The 19,767-nt window shown below is 41.0% G+C and overlaps 3 protein-coding genes and 1 non-coding gene across 4 annotated transcripts; 1 reads left to right on the plus strand and 3 right to left on the minus strand.

The window, feature by feature from the left end:
• Window positions 1-710: 710 nt before the first annotated feature.
• Window positions 711-18,523, minus strand: LOC147931051 (uncharacterized). The gene is made up of 3 exons (XM_087476760.1): window positions 18,102-18,523; window positions 4,960-5,240; window positions 711-4,714 (listed from the first exon to the last, which is right to left on the minus strand). Exons 2-3 carry the CDS (start codon window positions 5,097-5,099, stop codon window positions 3,517-3,519), a joined length of 1,338 nt encoding a protein of 445 aa, XP_087332886.1. The 5' UTR covers window positions 5,100-5,240; window positions 18,102-18,523; the 3' UTR covers window positions 711-3,516.
• Window positions 7,469-7,575, plus strand: LOC147931052 (small nucleolar RNA R71). The gene has a single exon (XR_015576831.1). It is a non-coding gene; the product is annotated as a small nucleolar RNA R71 (small nucleolar RNA).
• LOC147931053 (uncharacterized) lies at window positions 9,548-18,622 on the minus strand. The gene is made up of 2 exons (XM_087476761.1): window positions 16,110-18,622; window positions 9,548-10,042 (listed from the first exon to the last, which is right to left on the minus strand). Exon 1 carries the CDS (start codon window positions 18,387-18,389, stop codon window positions 17,469-17,471), a length of 921 nt encoding a protein of 306 aa, XP_087332887.1. The 5' UTR covers window positions 18,390-18,622; the 3' UTR covers window positions 9,548-10,042; window positions 16,110-17,468.
• Window positions 18,623-18,803: 181 nt separating this feature from the next.
• Window positions 18,804-19,382, minus strand: LOC147931054 (defensin-like protein 1). Its single transcript, XM_087476762.1, has 2 exons — window positions 19,299-19,382; window positions 18,804-19,164 (listed from the first exon to the last, which is right to left on the minus strand). Exons 1-2 carry the CDS (start codon window positions 19,357-19,359, stop codon window positions 18,989-18,991), a joined length of 237 nt encoding a protein of 78 aa, XP_087332888.1. The 5' UTR covers window positions 19,360-19,382; the 3' UTR covers window positions 18,804-18,988.
• Window positions 19,383-19,767: the final 385 nt, after the last annotated feature.

Genomic DNA, 19,767 nt, shown 5'->3' on the forward strand with positions numbered 1-19,767 from the left:
AGTGTAGATCGAGTGCAGGGTCGAGCTGGGCAAATCCGTGAAACAGAGCAATAACAAGAAAAACAGAGCAATACACAAGCGAATCAAACAACGATCAAACAGCAGGATTAAGACTTAAAAATCAATAAACAAGGAAGGCCTTGAGGAGGGATTCATGGGCTGGACTAATGAATGAGGTCATCTAACTTGGTCAACAAATCTCAAGAAAACTTTGAGCTAATCTCTAGACATATATTTCTAAGACAAGTTTAATCCACTCTCATGGTAAGAAACAATCAAACCTATGCAAGAAACAATCAAACATATGCATCTCTAGACTTGTTCTCACATAGTAAAGAATCTACACAAGTAGGCATTAAGCAATATATCTCATACCAAACAAGACCTCTAATCTCTTAGCAAGCCTAATGGTCAGCTCTAGATCTAGCCTTATCTATGCTTCTTAAACATTGGTGTGATGCTAAGATGCTTGAAATCAAACCCTACCCTCTCAGTTATAGGATCAGCATTAAGAAAATCTAGCCTAGAAGAGATTCTACCACAATCAAGCTTGACTAAAGCAAACAAACCTCAAACACAGCCCAGCCTAACCCATCCTCAAGATCCTAAGCTACTACTCACAAGAACACATGATGAACATCAAAGTCATAAACCCAGAAAATACTGAAACTTGCATCAAATGAAAGATAAAGCAAAGATCTACAATATTCAAGAAGGAATCAAATACGAATTCTTAATATCTTGAAAGTTATGAAACCAACAAAATCCAAGAATCTTATGTTTTCTCTCTTAAAAGAGTACAAGATCTAAGAAAAATAAAAGTGCAAAAGGAATAATTCCCAAAAGGGTAAAAACTAGGTTTCTGACCCTTCTAAAAAAAGTTGGACTCTTGGTGGCTGATGGGTACAAGGTCTTCAAATAGAAAAAGTAGTGGAAGCCCTAAAAATGCTAAAAGACAAAATAGCTAGGCGGCTCGGCTAACTCGACCCGGTGCTTGGTCGAGTGACCGGTCGAGTTGGCTTCTCTTGTGCAGCTTCCACTCGGTCGAGTCCCTCTCTGCACACGGTCGAGTGTCTGGTCGAGTGGGCGGTCGAGTGGGACTCTGGACCTTGGTTCTTCAGCCTTAACTCTCTTGCTTTCCCTTCATGATTGCCTCACTTCTCCTCAGCATTGCTTCCATGCTCCTTAAGCTCCAAAATCACCTGATTATGCATGAAAAGATGCAAATGCAATGCAACTTTACTCTAATGCATGATTGGTCCTAAAGCTATGCAATAATGGTAAAAATGGATAGCAAAAGATGAAAAAATGTGAATTTACTAAGGGAAAACAGGGTAAAATATAAGAACATCAACACCCCCAAACTTAGTCTTTGCTTTCCCTCAAGCAAATAATCAAGACACAAGAAGGTAGGTGAGGTTTGAAAGTGGGATCTCAGCTCCTAAAGCTTGCTAATAGACCATCTAGAATCAATGTCCAAGTTACTAGTACTATGATGCAAGTTGAATGAGCTGTACTTAAAGATTTTAGACAAGCCTATCACAACCTTTACTGATTTGAGCGTTAGATGTCCACATGCATTCAAATCAACCATTTCCTTTAACATTCATTAATCAAGAACATGAATCAATTCTATGCAATGCTTAAAACTCATTTGGCTTGGAGATAAAGGCTTTGAGACAATGATGGTCTCTTTTTAGAGTGGGGCTTATCAATATCAAGGTTCTCTCATAAAAATGGATTGAGCTTTAGAAGAATGCTAAAGGTAAGAACACTTAGACACATACAAGAACAAAACCTTGTCTACCCAAAGGCACCCAAAGTGTTTATCCTATCAATCTAAACCCTAAATGATCCTAGTGCTACCCTAATACTTTCTACCAAGCTCAATCCCAAAAATAGGTCTCACACACACAAGAATAAACATGGCTTGAAAGAAGGGTTGGTTAAGGGGTAGGAAAACTGATTTCAATGGTTAATCAGCTACTTGGATCAACAAGAGTGGTAAGAAAGAGAAAGATGATCCAAATATGTATATGGTATCCATGAGTTTAAAACAATGCACACATTGATAATTGAAATTCAATATTAGGTTCTTATAAATAGGAAATGGTGTCAAATCACAACATGCTTCAATTTAGACAAAATGCAATGCAGGAATTCAAGGCTTGGTTCAATCTTATGCTTCTAACTACTCAACTAGCATCAAAGTACTATTAACTTGGGCATTGATCCTAGTCTAGTGAATTAAGCAAGCTAACAAGGAAATACTCATCATAGATCCCTAATGCAAATATTATACAATCCTACATGAAACATGCTAAACATGATCCTAATATGCAATGTAAACTACATGAACACTCTTTTGTTATAAAGATTTTTGCAAAAAAGATTCAAATTTTTAGGGTTTTTCTATGCCTTAGATGCTATGCAAATACTAAACATGATGATGCTAAAAAATCGAAATAAGAACACAAAACACAATGTCAAATGCTATCTCAAATCCTCCCCCAAACTTAAATCACACAGTCCTCTGTGTGAAAGAAATTTGATAGAGGATTCAAGATTAAAAACAAAACACAATGTCAAATGCTATGATATTTACAAGTGAAGGTGATAGTGGTACCTCAAGGATTGGAGAAGAAGTTGTCAACATCCTCTTGCATGCTGTCAAATGTGTAGTTGCGGTCTTGTTGGTCACTTGGAGATGGAGATTGGGGCAGCTCGACGACGGTGATCGACCTGCACTCGGTCGAGTGCGTGCTCGAGTAGGGGGGTCGAGCTAGACCGCGGATGCCATAATTCTGAGCTTGCTGCTGGTAGAACTGCTGGTAGAGTGCTGGATCCATGAAGTACTGGGGTGGGATGGGAGGGTAACCTGGATAGCCTGGATAAGCAGCTGGAGGTGGGAAGCCATATGGTGATCTGGGCTGGAACTCGGCCGAGTGCATTTGGGATGCTCGGTCGAGTGGGTGCTCGAGTGACCCGGTCGAGTGCCTCGAAAATTGTTGTTCTCGGCTACTTGAACTCTTCTTCCTCTGATTTGGCTCATACATTGAAGCTCTAGCTGGTTCCAAAGGGTTTGCAATTCTTGAAAGTGCTCTAGTTGAGCTACTCCTCCTCAAAGGGTTTGAATGGCTTGGAGATGAGTTTCCACTCTTCAGCTCAGCAATCTCCTTCTTGAGGCCCTTGATGGACTTGGCCATGTTGGTCACCTTCTTCTTAAGCTTGTCAAGCCTCTTCCCATGCCACTTGTTCCACATTTGCAAAAGTGTCAACCTCTTGCTATTCTCTCTCACTCCTCTACTATCCCTTGGGTTGGGCTCATAATCTTCAAAGTAGAACTGCTCCTCTCCATCAACCATTTGCACATCTCCAGCTCCATCAACTCTAGGTTGAACTATCCCATTAAACAAGTGCTCATCAGCTGGCCAAAAGTCAATGTTGGCTCCTTCTTGAATAGTGGTGAGCTCTTGGTTAGGCAAGATGAATTGTTTCTTCCCAAGTGTTGGAAGCTCAAAATTGAAGATGTGATTTCCTTGATGCATCTCCTTGGCTAGGATGAGTGGAGGTAAGGTAGCTTGAGTCAATCCATCTTGGTGAGACCCTTTCTCCTCTAAGTGGGACCTTGGCAGCTTGTAGAATTGTAGTGATGATGTCTCCAATGGTGAGTGCTCCTCTTGAACCTTTGTTGTCCAACTTGCCTACCCAACTCCTCAAATATATCATGTGCTCTATGAGCACCATTGCAAGATCAGTCTCCACAGTGCTCCCAAGAATGATGGTTTCATCTCTTGCCTTGAGGATGATCCCATTGAGAGCCATGTCAATCATCTTAAGCTCACCCTCATTGATATTCCCAGTTTCCTTCCTAGCAAAGAAGGTGCTGGCAAGAGCTTTGTGGAAGTATCTTAGGACTGGGCTCCTTATCCTTGAACTCTTGGAATTGGAGGATGAGTAGAGTTTGTTGTCCCCAATGGTTTCCCAAACGGAATAGAGCTCCTCTCTTGGTATCATCAAGCTTCTATTACTCTCAACTTCAAAACCAAACACATTGGCTATCTTCTTCATTGAAAGCTCATGCTTCTTCCCCTTGATTGTGAAGGAAATGTGACCAGATCCAACCTCAGCATCCTTCCTTGCATATGTGTGCAGCTTGACAGTGGCCAGAAACTCACAACTTTCCTCCTTGTAGCCCTCCATGCAAAGCCCCATAAACTTGGTTAAGTTGCTCTTCTCAAAAAGATACTCCACATCTTCATCAATGGCAAGCTTCTCCATGGTTTCCTTGTGAGGATATCTAGTCCCCAAGAACTCCATTCTCATGAAAGCTTCATACAACTGCCTCTTTGTCAACCCACAAGATTCTGCTTCTCCATCATCCTCTAGCTCTTCTTCTTCATCTTCTTCCTCACTCTCACTTTCAATCTCCTCTTGTTCAACCTCAACTGCTGGCCTCTTCCCTTTGGCCTTCTGTATCCTCATGAACTCATTATGGGTTGGCTCCCTTTCTTCTTCACTTTCAGTTCTCTCAAGATCTTCCTCAACTGAATCATTCCTTGGGCACGGCATCTGGCTCGACCGACCACTCGGACCACCACTCGGTCGAGTGCTTGATCGAGTGGGGAGTCGAGTGGTTCTTCCAAATTCTCCTCTTGATTCAAGGCCAGCATCACGACGTTCCATGGAGTTTGCAGCCGCTTGTTGACACTTCCTGGTAATCCTTGAAGACATTTTTGAATAGAACTGAAGGGAATAGACTCAAAGCTCAAAGTTAATAGGTTAGTGACCCAAAAACTTGAAAGAACTAAGCTTGAGCAAAAGATGAACTTTGAGAGAGATTTTAAAACTTGAATTTAATTTTTTTGAGCAAATGAGAGAGTGTGAGAGGTATAGGATCGTGCAAGCTCTATTTAAAGAAGCTAAGGGGACAAGGGGACAAGGGTAGAGTGTCCATACCATTCATATTTGAAATGGGAATCTTTGACTTGCTTTTTAATGCCACTCGACCCCATACTCGACCAGCACGTGGTCGAGCTCCCTTGACCAAATTTTGAAAATTCAAAATTTTCTTCTTTTTCTTCCCTCCACTCGATCATTCTAGAGGAATGAGAGTCGAATGGGCTTTACTTCATTTCCAACTCAGTCGAGTACCTCTCGTGGGCTGGTCGAGTGGGCTTGCGTTTCTCCTTCCCCAAGTCCAAATTTCTCCATACCCATCTACACTTTCATTAAAAGGCCTGCCCAACACAAACATAAAAGAAAACACATCAAAACTACTAAGAAAATAAAGCATATTTACAAAGGATACCTTAGGGACTTCCTCCCTAGTGAGCTTGTTTATAGTCACTAAGCTTGACTTTGGTTGCCTTCTTAGGACTAGTCTAGATACCAAGGAGGTGACGAAATCCTCCCTGGAACCTCCCTATCACTGTGAAGTTGATCCTTGATCACCTCACCCTTAACACACAAACCATACTTCTTCTTGATTTTGAGCCTTGGTCTTGCTTTCCTCAAAGACCTCTTGTTTAGCTTGACTTGGAGATCCTCAACCATACCAGTCAACTCTTGAACTGACCTCTTAAGCTTTTCCACAAAATCTTCTTGTAGTGAGGGCTCAGCCTTTGGAGTTGCCTTATCACTTAAACCTTCTTGACCACCTTTGTCCTCTATAGTAATTGGTTGATCATCAATGGTAGGAAGGTTGGTTGGGTTATAGATGTTAAACTTCATAGCTATACCCTCAGCAATGTTCAAGGTCACAAGACCTTCCTTGACATCAATGACTGCCCCAACAGTGGCTAAGAATGGTCTCCCAAGAATGATAGGATCTTCAGGCTCCTTGTCCATCTCTAGAACCACAAAATCAGTATGAACCCTTGCTCTCCCTATCTTCACTGGAATGTTCTCCCACTTGCCAACCACATCTCTATTTGACCCATCAGCTAGGCATACATGAAGGTTGGTGGACTTGAAGTCAGTGTGCCCAAGCTTTTGAGCTATAGAATAGGGCATCACACTGATTGATGCTCCCAAGTCACACAGGCACTGGTTGTAGTGGAGATAGCTAAGTGTGCAAGGCAGATATAATGGTCCTGGATCCTTAAGCTTAATTGGGATGATCACTCCTCCAAGGTCCTCAAGATCCTTCTCATCTTGAGCTTGAGCCTTCTTCTTTGACAAATCAAGCAAAAAATCTCTATAGAGGGGAAATGGTTCATACTATTCCAAGGCAGGTCCTCTCTCCTCTTCTTGGTAAGCAATGATGATCTCTTGTATGGCCATCACTTCCTCTTGTTTCTCAACCACAACTTCTTCCTTCAAAGCTTTCTCATCCTCTTGTTGCTTAGACATCATCTCCTTTTTCTCAATTATTTCCCTTAATTCCTTAAGCTTCTGTGCTTTGAAACGTCCTGGGAATGGTAGAGGCGGTTTGTAAGCAGGAGGAATATACTTAGCAGGCTTGACAGCTTTGGAGACTTCAGCTCGATTGACCACTCGAGCATGCACTCGGTCAAGTGGCTGTTCGAGTTCCTGGTCAAGTGCAATGGCGGACTCCATTTGCTTTGCACAAACGTCACTTGGGTCTTCAGTAACTGATAAATTCCCCTAAACTTGGACTTCACTGTCCTCAGTGACTTCCTCATCAGAGATATGGATGGCTTTTGCAGTGAACTCCCTTGGATTTTGAACAGCTTTTTCATGGAGTTGGTTGGGTTTAGGAGCTGAAGTGGAGGCAATGTTGCTCTCCATATACTTCAGTCTAGAGTTGAGACCTTCAAACTTCATGTTCAGGTCATTATATTGGGATGTGAGCCTTTGATTCAACTCAGCAAACTGTTTGGTTTCCTCAATCTTTCCTTGTGTTTGCCCAATCAACAACTATTGCATCATAGCTCTTAAGTCTTGTTCTTGGCCTTGGTTAGTCTGAAACCCTGGTGGGGGACATAACTGAGGCTGGAACACTTGATGTTGTTGTTTGGGGACATTGTTGTTCTGTTGTTGACGTTGTTGAGGTGGATAGACTTGGTCTTGTGGATTAGCTACATTGGTGCTTCTATAGGAGAGGTTGTTGTTCTTGAACCCTCCTTGGTTGTAGCCTTTGAATCCACCCTGGTTTTGCATATAACAGAGCTCAGCAAACTCATTCTCCCCCTCTTGAACTTGAACCTCTTCCTCACCAATGAAGTGAATGGACTTTTGTTGGCTAAGGAGGATTTTATCAAGCTTCTCATTGACCATCTTCAAATCCTTCTTGTATTTGTCCTCTTGGTCAGTGGAGGTGGACCTTATGGTTCTGTCATAGTCCTCATTGTAATTGCCATCTGACTGAGCAAGGTTCTCAACTAATTTCCATCCTTCTTCCACATTATTGTTGAGGAAGTTGCCATTTGAAGCTGTGTCAAGAAGCATCCTGATCTTGGGAAGCACTCCTCTATACAAGGTGCTTAGGAGTGACTCATTGCTGAAGCCATGATAAGGACACTGAGTCTGAAATCCTTTGAACCTCTCCCAAGCTTCACAAAAGCTCTCATTGTTTCTTTGAGCAAACCCAGAAATTTCATTCCTCAATCTAGCAGTCCTTGCATTTGAGAAGAATTTTGCCAAGAAAGCCTTCTTGCAAGCATCCCATGTGGTTATTGCTCCAGTAGGAAGAGTCTTCTCCCAAAGGTGAGCCTTATCTCCAAGTGAGAATGGGAAGAGCCTCAACTTGAATCCATCGCTACTCACTCCATTAATCTTGGTAAGACCACAGATTCTATCAAATTCATCAAGGTGGTCTAGGGGATCCTCCATTGGCAACCCATGGAACTTGTTGGCTTGAATCATGGAGATCAATCCACTCTTGATCTCAAAGTTGTTGTTTGGTACTGTGGAAGGCACAATGCCAGCTCTCTGGTTGTGGGTATTGGGTGCATCTCCAGCACCAATGTTCCTTGGTCTTGGAACTGGATCTTGTTACTCCATTATCACTTGATCTCCTTGCTGTTCTTGAACTACTCTTCTTTGCTTATGTCTCAAACCCTTTTGCAGTCTGTGGATGTTGTCAATAGGCCTTTGAAGATTGTCTTTCCCCTTGGACCTTGTGTGCATCAACAAACTGAGGTACTGACTCGAACAGGTGCACAGTCGAGCACATGCTCGAATGAGTGGTCGAGTCGACTGGGAACTGGTGTCTATTTAGATTCGCTGTCTGACTCGATCAAGTGCTCGATCACTACTCGGTCGAGTGGTGGTCGAGTGGGTGGTCGAGTGGTACCTGAAACTCAAGACAGCCAAGCAAAAGAAGATTTGAGTTCAGCAACTTCACAAGTGTATAAACGAACTTAATCTTAGACTAATATTGACCCTAAATGTCACAAAACACTCTCAAATGGGCAACGGCGCCAAATTGAAACAAGCTTTATTTGTGGTATGGGTGATGAGATGATGAATGTATGCAATGGTGAGATATGAACGAATGGATGGTAAGGTGTTTCAATTCCCCTTATGCAGTTGCAGTATAAGAGGTGTCAATCCAATCGGAGAGTTGTGAACAATCAAGATGTGTATATGAGCCTAAGTTAAGCCAAGTATGAAAAGGATGTTTGTCACTAACAGTCCTATTGATGAAATGTAAAGAGCAGAAGGTAAAGCTACTAGAACTAGATGCTAAATGTAAATGGAACAGAATGATTATAACTAATATGAAGCTAGAACAGAAATAGAAACTATAATAATGAACTAATGCAAAACAAGTAATGAACAGGACAATAGTAAATGCAACAGAAATGCAAATAGAATGAGACAAGAGATAAGACAGCACAACTACAAATCATAAACAAGAGTTCTGGGGATGAACCCGAGCAAGCACTCGATCGAGTGTAGATCGAGTGCAGGGTCGAGCTGGGCAAATCCGTGAAACAGAGCAATAACAAGAAAAACAGAGCAATACACAAGCGAATCAAACAACGATCAAACAACAGGATTAAGACTTAAAAATCAATAAACAAGGAAGGCCTTGAGGAGGGATTCATGGGCTGGACTAATGAATGAGGTCATCTAACTTGGTCAACAAATATCAAGCAAACTTTGAGCTAATCTCTAGACATATATTTCTAAGACAAGTTTAATCCACTCTCATGGCAAGAAACAATCAAACCTATGCATCTCTAGACTTGTTCTCACATAGAAAAGAATCTACACAAGCAGGCATTAAGCAATATATCTCATACCAAACAAGACCTCTAATCTCTTAGCAAGCCTAATGGTAAGCTCTAGATCTAGCCTTATCTATGCTTCTTAAACATTGGTGTGATGCTAAGATTCTTGAAATCAAACCCTACCCTCTCAGTTATAGGATCAGTATTAAGAACATCTAGCCTAGAAGAGATTCTACCACAATCAAGCTTGACTAAAGCAAACAAACCTCAAACACAGCCCAGCCTAACCCATCCTCAAGATCCTAAGCTACTACTCACAAGAACACATGATGAACATCAAAGTCATAAACCTAGAAAATACTGAAACTTGCATCAAATGAAAGATAAAGCAAAGATCTACAATATTTAAGAAGGAATCAAACACGAGTTCTTAATATCTTGAAAGTTATGAAACCAACAAAATCCAAGAATCTTATGTGTTCTCTCTTAAAAGAGTACAAGATCTAAGAAAAATAAAAGTGCAAAAGGAATAATTCCCAAAAGGGTAAAAATTAGGTTTCTGACTCTTCTAAAAAACGCTGGACTCTTGGTGGCTGCTGCGTACAAGGTCTTTAAATAGAAAAAGTAGTGGAAGCCCTAAAAATGCTAAAAGACAAAATAGCTAAGCGGCTCGGCCAACTCGACCCGGTGCTCGGTCGAGTGACCGGTCGAGTTGGCTTCTCTCGTGCAGCTTCCACTCGGTCGAGTCCCTCTCTGCACACGGTCGAGTGTCTGGTCGAGTGGGCGGTCGAGTGGGACTCTGGACCTTGGTTCTTCAGCCTTAACTCTCTTGCTTTTCCTTCATGATTGCCTCACTTCTCCTCAGCATTGCTTCCATGCTCCTTAAGCTCCAAAATCACCTGATTATGCATGAAAAGATGCAAATGCAATGTAACTATACTCTAATGCATGATTGGTCCTAAAGCTATGCAATAATGGTAAAAATGGATAGCAAAAGATGAAAAAGATGTGAATTTACTAAGGGAAAACAGGGTAAAATATAAAAACATCAACTATACTCTCACAATGTATACCCGCTTACAGAATTTGCGACAAGGCACTAAAACTGTGGATGACTATGCTTCTAAATTTTTTTCATTGCTCGCCCGTAACTCTTTGACGGAAACAGAGGAACAGATGGTGTCAAGGTTTATTGGTGATTTGCGCTTACCAATTCAGAACATGTTGCTACAATTCAATCCTTTGTCTGTTTCAGAGGCTCATCAACGAGCTGTGTTGATCGAGCAGCAGACCTGTTGCCAAACCTCCACATGGAACGCTCAATGTCTTCGTCTTGGCTCTGTTTCTGAGACAGGGGTGTCGAAGGCCTTGGACCAGTTGAAGTTGACAGAACCAGTAGAGGGGTCATTCCCAACAGGACAGCAGCGTTCTGTTTCGCTTAAGTGTTTTAAGTGTGGGGAACAGGGCCATCGTCAAGCCGCATGTCCTACTACTAATCGACGAGGTCTTCTAACAGGTACTGATGATCCTATTTATGATACATATGAACAAGATGAAGATAGTGCCGAGGAGGAATCTGAACAAGTACAAGGGGATACCGGTACGTTGTTGATGTTGCAACGAAATCATCTCCTTCCTCATGGCGTTGAAGAGTCTTGGCTTCGTACGAATATTTTTCAGTCAACCTGTACGATTTGTGGCAAAGTGTGTCGTATGATCATAGACTCGGGTAGTTGTACTAATGTTATTTCCAAGGATGCGGTCTCCAAGCTTGCTTTGTTTACTGAATCTCATCCCACTCCCTATCGACTCGCATGGCTTAACTCTTCAACGGATTCGTGGGTATCTAGGCGTTGTCGTGTTCCTTTCTCCATTGGGCTGAGTTATAAGGACTTGGTTTACTGCGATATTCTTCCTATGGATGCTTGCCATCTTCTCTTGGGTCGACCATGGCAGTATGATCGGCGAACAGTGCATGATGGTTTCCTGTATACTCATAGTTTCACTTATGAAGGGAAACGTCTCACTTTGTTACCGTCGCAATCTGCTTCTGATCCTTTGATCACGACTCATGATATTGAGCAACCTACTCTTCCGACAGCTCTGATGCAGCCAATACTTTTTATCAACAAGTCCATGGCATTTGAAGAGTGTCACACGGTACAGGTCGCTCTTGTGCTTGTTGCTCAACCCGCTGTTGACCACTCTTTCACGTCTGCTCCTACGGCTTTCCAAGATCTCTTGGCCGAGTTTCGTGATGTGTTCCATGAAGATTTGCCTCCGGGATTGCCTCCGGGATTACCTCCGTTGAGAGACATTCAACATTGTATTGATCTGGCCCCTATTTCGACCTTGCCTAATCGTCCCCATTATCGTATGAGCCCAACAGAGCATGATGAACTACGTCCACACGTCGAAGAGCTACTCTCTAAAGGCTATTTGCGTGAAAGTTTGAGTCCATGGGTTGTGCCTGCTTTGCTCATACCTAAGAAAGATGGTACATGGCGTATGTGTGTTGACAGCCGAGCAGTGAATAAGATTACGGTGAGATATCGCTTTCCGATCCCTCGCCTTGATGATCTTCTTTATAAAATTGGGTCGGCTTCTGTTTTTAGCAAGTTGGACTTGAAAAGTGGCTATCATCATATTCGTATTCGTCCTGGAGACGAATGGAAAACAGCATTCAAGACGCGGGAAGGCTTGTTTGAATGGTTGGTTACGCCTTTTGGTTTGTCAAATGCGCCAAGCACTTTTATGTGCGTTATGAATCAGGCTTTACGACCTTTTATTGGCAAGTTCGCGGTTGTATATTTCGATGATATCCTGATTTTTAGCTCCTCTCTTGTGGTACACGTTAACCATTTGCGTGAGGGGCTTCTTGTTTAGAGGTGTGATAAGTTGTTTGGAGCTCTGAAAAAGTGTGCATTTGGCGTGGATCAGGTTATTTTTCTTGGTTACATTGTCTTCAAGCAAGGTTTGAAGGTGGATCCGGCCAAAGTCAGTGCCACTGAGTCGTGGCCAGTACCAAAAACTGTCACCGATGTGCGCAGTTTCCACGGCTTGGCCTCCTTTTACCACCGTTTTGTTCCCCATTTAGTATCATGTCCCCCATTACAGATTGCATGAAAGCAACCCGTTTTGTTTGGACACAAGAAGCTGATCTTGCCTTCCGCACAATCAAAAATAAGCTTGTTACAGCCCCTGTTTTGGTTTTACCAAATTTTGATGAAGCGTTTGAACTGCATTGTGACGCATCTAAAACAGGCATTGGTGCTGTGTTGAGTCAACAGGGTCGTCTGGTTGCGTTCTTTAGTGACAAGATTGCGGGTGCAAGAGGCCGATACAATACTTATGACATTGAGTTATACGCCATGGTTCAAGCCATCAAGCATTGGCGTCATTATCTTTTCCACAATCATGATGCTCTTAAACACATGGGAACTCAGGATAAGGTATCATCACGACACGCCTCATGGTTTGCTTATTTACAGCAGTTCACTTTGTGATCAAACACAAGGCGGGTACACTTAACAAGGTGGCTGATGCACTAAGTCGTCGCCATTCTCTGCTTGCATGTCTCGGTTCCGGGTTTTGAGTCTTTGCCTGACCTCTACGCTCTTGATCCTTTTTTCTCTAAAGTGTTGGACGATGCTAAGCAGGGGATTGTTGATGTTTACGTCTTTTTTGATGGATTTTTCTTTCGTGGGGCTCAATTGTGTATTCCTGATTGTAGTTTGCAGTTGCAGCTGATTCGTGAGCTTCATGGTGAGGGCCATATTGGGCGAGATCGTACATTGCAACTTGTTCGTTCCTCATATTTCTGGCCAACGCTTCATCGCGATGTTGAGCGTTTCATTGTTCCTTGTGGCTTTTGTCAGGCCTCAAAGGGAAAAGCAACTAACGCGGGTCTTTACTTGCCTCTGCCTATTCCAATGCAGCCGTGGACAGATATTAGCATGAACTTTGTGTTGGGTTTACCGCAAACTCAACGAGGTAATAATTCGATATTTGTCGTGGTGGATCGTTTCTCAAAAATGGTTCATTTTATTCCTTCCAAGAAAACGACGGATGCTGTTCAAGTCGCGGTCTTGTTCTTTCGCGAGGTGTATAAGCTTCATGGCCTCCCGTTGTCTATTGTTTCTGACCGTGACTCTCGCTTTTTAAGTCATTTTTGGCGATCTTTGTGGAGTCTTCTCCACACTACATTGGATATGAGTTTGGCCTATCATCCCCAAACGGATGGTCAAACTGAAGTGACGAACAGAGCATTGGGTGATTTGCTGCGCTGTTTGGTTGGTGATATATTAAGTCATGGGATTCTATTCTTTTTCAGGCTGAGTTTGCACACAATCGTGCCGTAAACCGCAGTACAGGTTCAGTCCATTTCAGGTCGTTTATGGTGTGTTGCCTCGCTGTCCAGCTGATCTTGGTCTCGCTCCTGATCGAACTCGTTTCCATGGCCGTGCCTGTGATTTGATTGATGAATTTGCAGTTATCCACGACAAAGTTCACTCTAATTTAGAAGCCGCGACAACGAAGTATAAAACAGCTGCTGATGCTCATCGCTGTGATGTGCAGTTCAGTGTTGCTGACTTAGTTTGGGCTGTGTTGACTAAGGATCGTTTCAAACTGGACACGTACAACAAGCTCAAGTTACGGAAGATAGGTCCTCTTAAAGTCCTTGCCAATATTAATAACAATGCGTACCGACTTCGTTTGCCCCCACACATGAATACTGCTGGCATGTTTAATGTGAAGCATTTGGTGCCGTATGTTGCTGATGATGGAGATGAAAATTCGAGGGCGAATTTTCTTCTTACCCCGGGAGACCTGATGTAGCACCATCTACTACTTATCTTATTTGGTTATCTATTTTATTAGGCTATTGAACTATGTATTTATTTATCGTTAGGATTGGGCATTTCACGTTTGGGTTTTATTTATGTCGGTTTCATTACTTAGGCTTCAAGACTTATTAGGGTTTTACGTTTTACTATAAGTACCCTAACTATTGTAATCGAAAACGGTGGTTGTTTTGATTTATAAAACGAGATAGCTTTTCTCAAACCGAAGTCTCTGAGTTCATCCCTTCTTCGATCCATTGATACGCAGAAGGTCTGAAATCCGAGCAACGATTGTTAACTCTTGATCCATTGATACTCGAGTTCTCTTTCGTTATTGTGTCCCTACATTACTTGATAGACATCATCCCCAATAGAATTTTCCATGCTTTCTTTGGCCATAAGCTCTTGAATTGACCCATTATTTGTTTCCTTGATCTTCTCTCTCTTTGACTCTTTGATCCAACTTGCTGCTGAGAAACAACATGAGCTGTATCATTTCTTCCCCTTGGGCTTAGTAGAAACACCTCCTGGTTGCCAAAAATAATTTTGGAAGCACCTAAACCAATTGGACCTAAAACTCTTCATGTGAAGAATTAGTTTGACCTCCTTTGGCAAATGAAGTGTATCCTTGTATTCCTTGGACCAAATCTTCTGTTTCTGAGCTTCTTGGAAACATAAGAGATCTATTAACATCCTCCAAGTAGTTTTGTGTCTCAATTATTGCTGACTTGGTCTGTGTAACACGATATTTGGCTCAGACGTGAAACTGGGATTAAGATAGATCCACTGACTTGAAATATCCATATCTTTCACATTTGAATTGATATTAATGTGATTCCAATTCTCCGTGGTTATGGAATGGATCGGGATTCCATAAAAGTTTGGTTCATATCTTTAATCCTTCTGACTTGGTCGGAATCCTCCTTTGAATGCTCGTAGGTCCAAGTCGCGTAGCCATGAGATCACCTGATTTGTAAAATGAATACCTCCTTCATTCGAACTCTTATTGGACTGATTCCACCTCGAGATATGCTCTAGATGAGGTAAGAATGTATCACAAATAGTAGTTTTTCTGGAAGAGTTGATCTTTGACTTGGTTCATGTTGAGCAAGACTCAAGGGTCGTCTTGGATTGTCTCATGGTCATATCACTATGTAAAAATATGGTCCCTACAATATTATAAATTAATAATGATATAAACTATAAGGAAATTTAGTGAAATATGACTTAATTGTCGTTTGTCTATTCTTGAGTTTGCATTCTAGTTGGAGACCATCTCTAATCTTTTTCATTGTATTGAAAAAAATTTTATGTTGTCTTCTCAAATCGGATCCAAAAATTGAGGAGAATCCTAAATGCAATGATTGTTTTATTTACATGTAATTGGTTCTAAAGACACTCCAATATGTTCTTCAATTTCATCATTACCAAGAAAGATAATACCAATAATTTATTCTAAACTCTAAACTTCTAACATTTATCATTTTCACATAGATAATTAATTAAACTATTAACATCAGTTCTATTACGATAGTCAATATTATAAATTAATAAACTTTTATAAAATTATGAATCATAACGAAAGTATCTTATTTTGTAATATAAAATTTTATCTTATATTTTATTCTTTGGTATAATAATACTAATATTTTATTCCTTTTTATCATATTATTATAATACTATGCGATGACTGCCTTGCAAAAACAGCATGATCACGAGGTTTTAACTGTTCTCATATATGTTTCTCAGCACCGAAACGTATATGAAACCCGTCGGTTATAATTATATATTGAATGGATGAACTTAGCGTTAAAGTCAAGGAAAAAAAAAGAGTCCTTGGTTTCTTTCAGTGATTATATGAGTAAAATCTACTAAGAAAACACAACCAGATGGAGAGAAAGGTATGTGTGAAGAGCGGAAGAGAAGTGTGAGTAGAATGAAGAGTATAAATAGAGATAGAGGAGTATTGTAAATGCATCCTGCGTGATCATTGAAGTTGAGAGTTTGTTAGAGAGCCAGTGTTCATGGAGATAAGAGAGGAGAACTGTAACTCCGATCTTATCAGTTAGGGTTCATAGTTTGTATTAGGGATTGAGAAGAGATAAGAGAGAAAAGATCACACCTTCAAACTTATTAAATCGTGCGTTTGTGGTCACGGATCGAAACAACCGTCATGGATCTCGTTGCAGTTCCAGTTTTCACAAGTGTGAGATCTGATTTGCGTTATTGGCTTGATTGGATGGAGAATCGTTTTGTGTTGGGAGATTACACAGATTTTGAAAGATTACACTTTGCACATGGCTTCATCGAAGGCTACGCAGATGCGTTTGTTCGTGGTGTTGAATCAGTGATGCCTTACTGGAGTTGAATCATTGTTCTTATGGAACCTCAAAGGCTCAAATTTATATGCAGGCAATTATGGAAAACACGAAACTGGAGGATCAAAGGCTTGAAAAAGGACTATGACTTGCTCTTATTATACCTGATTCCAACATATCCTTGACCATGCCTTCCATAACTTCCTTCTGTGCATGTGGATATCTATAAGGACGAACACTAATAGCATTGTGTCCAGGTAACAAGTTGATCGCATGTTCCCGACCTCTGATAGGAGGTAATCCAGTTGGAACATCAAAGACATATTTGAACTGCACCAAAACTGTCTGAAGCTTTTGATCCAGCTGTTCCACTTCCTTCTGTACTAGTTGTTGGCTAGACAACCTCACCTCAACTCCCTTCTGGTTCAGTGTGTAACCATTTGATAATGATTAAAGAGACATCTTTGATATCAGAAGGTCAGGTTCCCCTCTTAGTGTGACCATCGTATCTTTGTATAAAAATGACATCTCATGCTGCTGCCAGTTTACTTTACAATCTCCAAGAGTGCTCAGCCAAGCTATCCCCAAAATGATATCGATCTGACCCAGTTCCAAGACAATAAAGTCATTGGTGAATGAAAGATCTTGAACTGAGAACTTGACTCTATCGCAAACTCCCAAGCCATTCACTATTATGCCGACCCCAGTGTTATGTTTAAATGAGGGTCATCTCTACTCTTCAATCTGAACTTCTGGACTGCAGCTGGTGAAATATAATTGTGGGTCGCACCACTATCCAACATTATGATAACACCAGTTTTTCCTATTGCACCATGCACCTTAGTTGTATTGTGCGATGACAAGCCTCTGAAATAATTAAAAGATAGTGCCATGCATTCCCTTACTGGTTCTATCACCTCGGTCTCCTCCATGTCATCATCTAACAACTCCACTTCATACCCATTAAACACTGTTAATACTCGCAATTCCTTGTTTGGACATTTATGATCTTTGGAATACGGTCCATCACATTTGAAACAGAGCCCCTTCTTTCTCTTCTCATCCAACTCTGCATTGGTGTGATGCTTCCTTGGTCTCTGATCGCCTCTAATCATCTGTCTTGTATTGTTCTGAGCATACTCTGTTGGAATAGTTTTTGTTTTCTAGTTGTTCGTAACGAACTGTGAGTTCCCAGACTGCTGAACTACCAGAGTACCTTTATTCTCCTTATCAACCAATAACAATTCTTTCTGAACCACCCTGCGTATTATACTCGATTCCATAGCTTGAGCCTCAGCCACCATCTCTGGTAAGTTCCTTGGTTTTTGCATATGAACTAATTCTTGCATTTCTGGAGTCAAACCATTAAGAAAAATGCCTTCTAATTTTTTATCATCCAACCCCGAGACCTGAGAAGACAAATCTTCAAAGTGTTGCACATATTCCGCTATGGTTCCTGTTTGTCTGATGTAGAAAAGACTTTGACTCGGTCCCCTTAGCTTCGAATCTCCAAAACGCAGCAACAGACTCTTCTTAAACTGATCCCAACTGACAAACTCCTTTCTGTTAACCTCCCAATTGTACCAACTAAGAGCTTCGCCTTGTAAACTCACAGCTACCAAAGCTAATTTCTCAGTGTCGTTATAATTTTCAGTTCTAAAGAACCGCTCCACTGTCGCGATCCAACCATGCGTTCCCACACCCTCAAACACCGCCATTTCCACATTTTTAAGCAAGTTTTCTCTTATTGCAGGCCTAATCTCACTACGGCATGGTTCCGAGTTAGAATTTGTTACCTGAGTAAGAGGATCTTGTGGTTTTGAAGTAGAGATGTGACTCGGACCTCCGATCTCGCGTACTGTTGCTTTGCCGGATAGACTCGATAACACCAGATCTAACTTCTGTTTGAGCTCCAAGAATTGTTGATCTTGAGTATCGATTCTCGAATCTAAACGCGACTCCACACGGCGAACCATCGTATTCATCTCCGCCAATCTCTTGTAGCACTCCGCTGCTGACGCTTCCACTTGTTCCGCAGTTGCGATCTCCTTAATCGGCGATAAGGTTTTTTCCATTCCCATCATCACACTTCGATTTGAAATTCGCCGGAATCGATTTCCCAAATTAAACTTAGATTTCGCGAAAGCTTCGATCTAGATCACGATCGCACCAAATGATAAGAAAGAGAATGGTATTCTTTATTATCCATATCGGAATTGTAACAGAATGTAACCGTAAGAGTCCCTAGATCACTAGAGCATTACTCTCACCCACAGTAGTCACATACGACACTGTTTTACACACTCATTAACAACATGAATGGAATGAATAACAAACTTCAACTATTTATAAGTCTTCTTCTTCCCGTGCTTCTTCAGTCTCCACCTCCTTAGCACGTGACTTCCTTCGAGTGTATACTATAAACGGCTTATCATACCTCGTCGTACATAAATGGTTATACTAACCTAATCAAACATCTTTAATCATAAATACACATGTCATAAAGTCACTCATGGAGTGAGGCAATCTTATTTTATTTCGTACATAAAAGGTTATACTATAACCACACCAAACATTAAAACACAAACACACCTGTCATAAAGTCACTCATAGAGCGACACAGACAATTATTTTATGTAAAACACGCACACCACTGAGTACCAAATTAAAGAGTTTGGTTGGATCAACATGGGAAGTAGCAAATGCATCTGTGATATGGGAAGCGATAGTTGCAAGATCCATGTCGTGCTCCCTCGAGGTTAATGCACTGATTCTTGCATGCATTATTGTTTCCACAAACTCCTGACCATGTTCCACTTGACCTCTCGCATAACTTTGCTTCCACCATTATCGGTGTTTCTGCACACATATATAATTTATATATATATATATATATATATATATATGGTTAACCATACAAAAAATATCTTATTCAGAGAAAGAGCAACTTAATAGCTCATTCTAATACGTCTATAATAACATCATATACTCACCAAGACAAGCGAAGAGAACTAGAGCGAAAAAAAGGGCGGTGATAGAAGCAAACTTAGCCATGTCTATTACAACTTCCTTTTCAAACTATGTGTAGCGTGAGGAAATAAGCACAATATCAACCTATATTTATAGTGAAATGATGGTGAGTTTAAGTCTTTTACTTTTCATCTAACAATTAGTGTGTTACCCGACAAACTATACACACTTTCTTCTAGTAAACAATAGAAGATAAGATGTTTGACTAGTTCATAAGTGGGTTTATTAATCACGTTTCAGACTGCCTAATATTCTAAGTTTTTGCCAGTCTTTTACTTTTGTTTTGGTCGCTCTGAATTTCTTTTATCAAGTTTGCACTTCTTTTTTGAGTCAGTACAACTAGTTTTTTTAGATTTTGATTTTGGAAATTCTAATTTCGTATCTTAATCTATGTTTTTTAGTACTCAAACTTGATCAGTTAGTTAGTTTTAT

The sequence above is a fragment of the Camelina sativa genome, chromosome 12 (genome assembly GCF_030686135.1).
Source record: "Camelina sativa cultivar CO46 ecotype springtype chromosome 12, ASM3068613v1".
Classification (NCBI taxonomy): domain Eukaryota; kingdom Viridiplantae; phylum Streptophyta; class Magnoliopsida; order Brassicales; family Brassicaceae; genus Camelina; species Camelina sativa.

Bases quoted from the DNA above. Each gene is read 5' to 3' on its own strand.
- LOC147931051 (XM_087476760.1), bottom strand. From the start codon at position 5,099: ATGATCGAGTGGAGGGAAGAAAAAGAAGAAAATTTTGAATTTTCAAAA. The intron at 4,715-4,959 runs GTATGGACACTC...AAGGATTACCAG, and splicing joins TCCCATTTCAAATATGAATG to GAAGTGTCAACAAGCGGCTG.
- LOC147931053 (XM_087476761.1), bottom strand. From the start codon at position 18,389: ATGATGGGAATGGAAAAAACCTTATCGCCGATTAAGGAGATCGCAACT.
- LOC147931054 (XM_087476762.1), bottom strand. From the start codon at position 19,359: ATGGCTAAGTTTGCTTCTATCACCGCCCTTTTTTTCGCTCTAGTTCTC. The intron at 19,165-19,298 runs GTGAGTATATGA...ATATGTGTGCAG, and splicing joins AGTTCTCTTCGCTTGTCTTG to AAACACCGATAATGGTGGAA.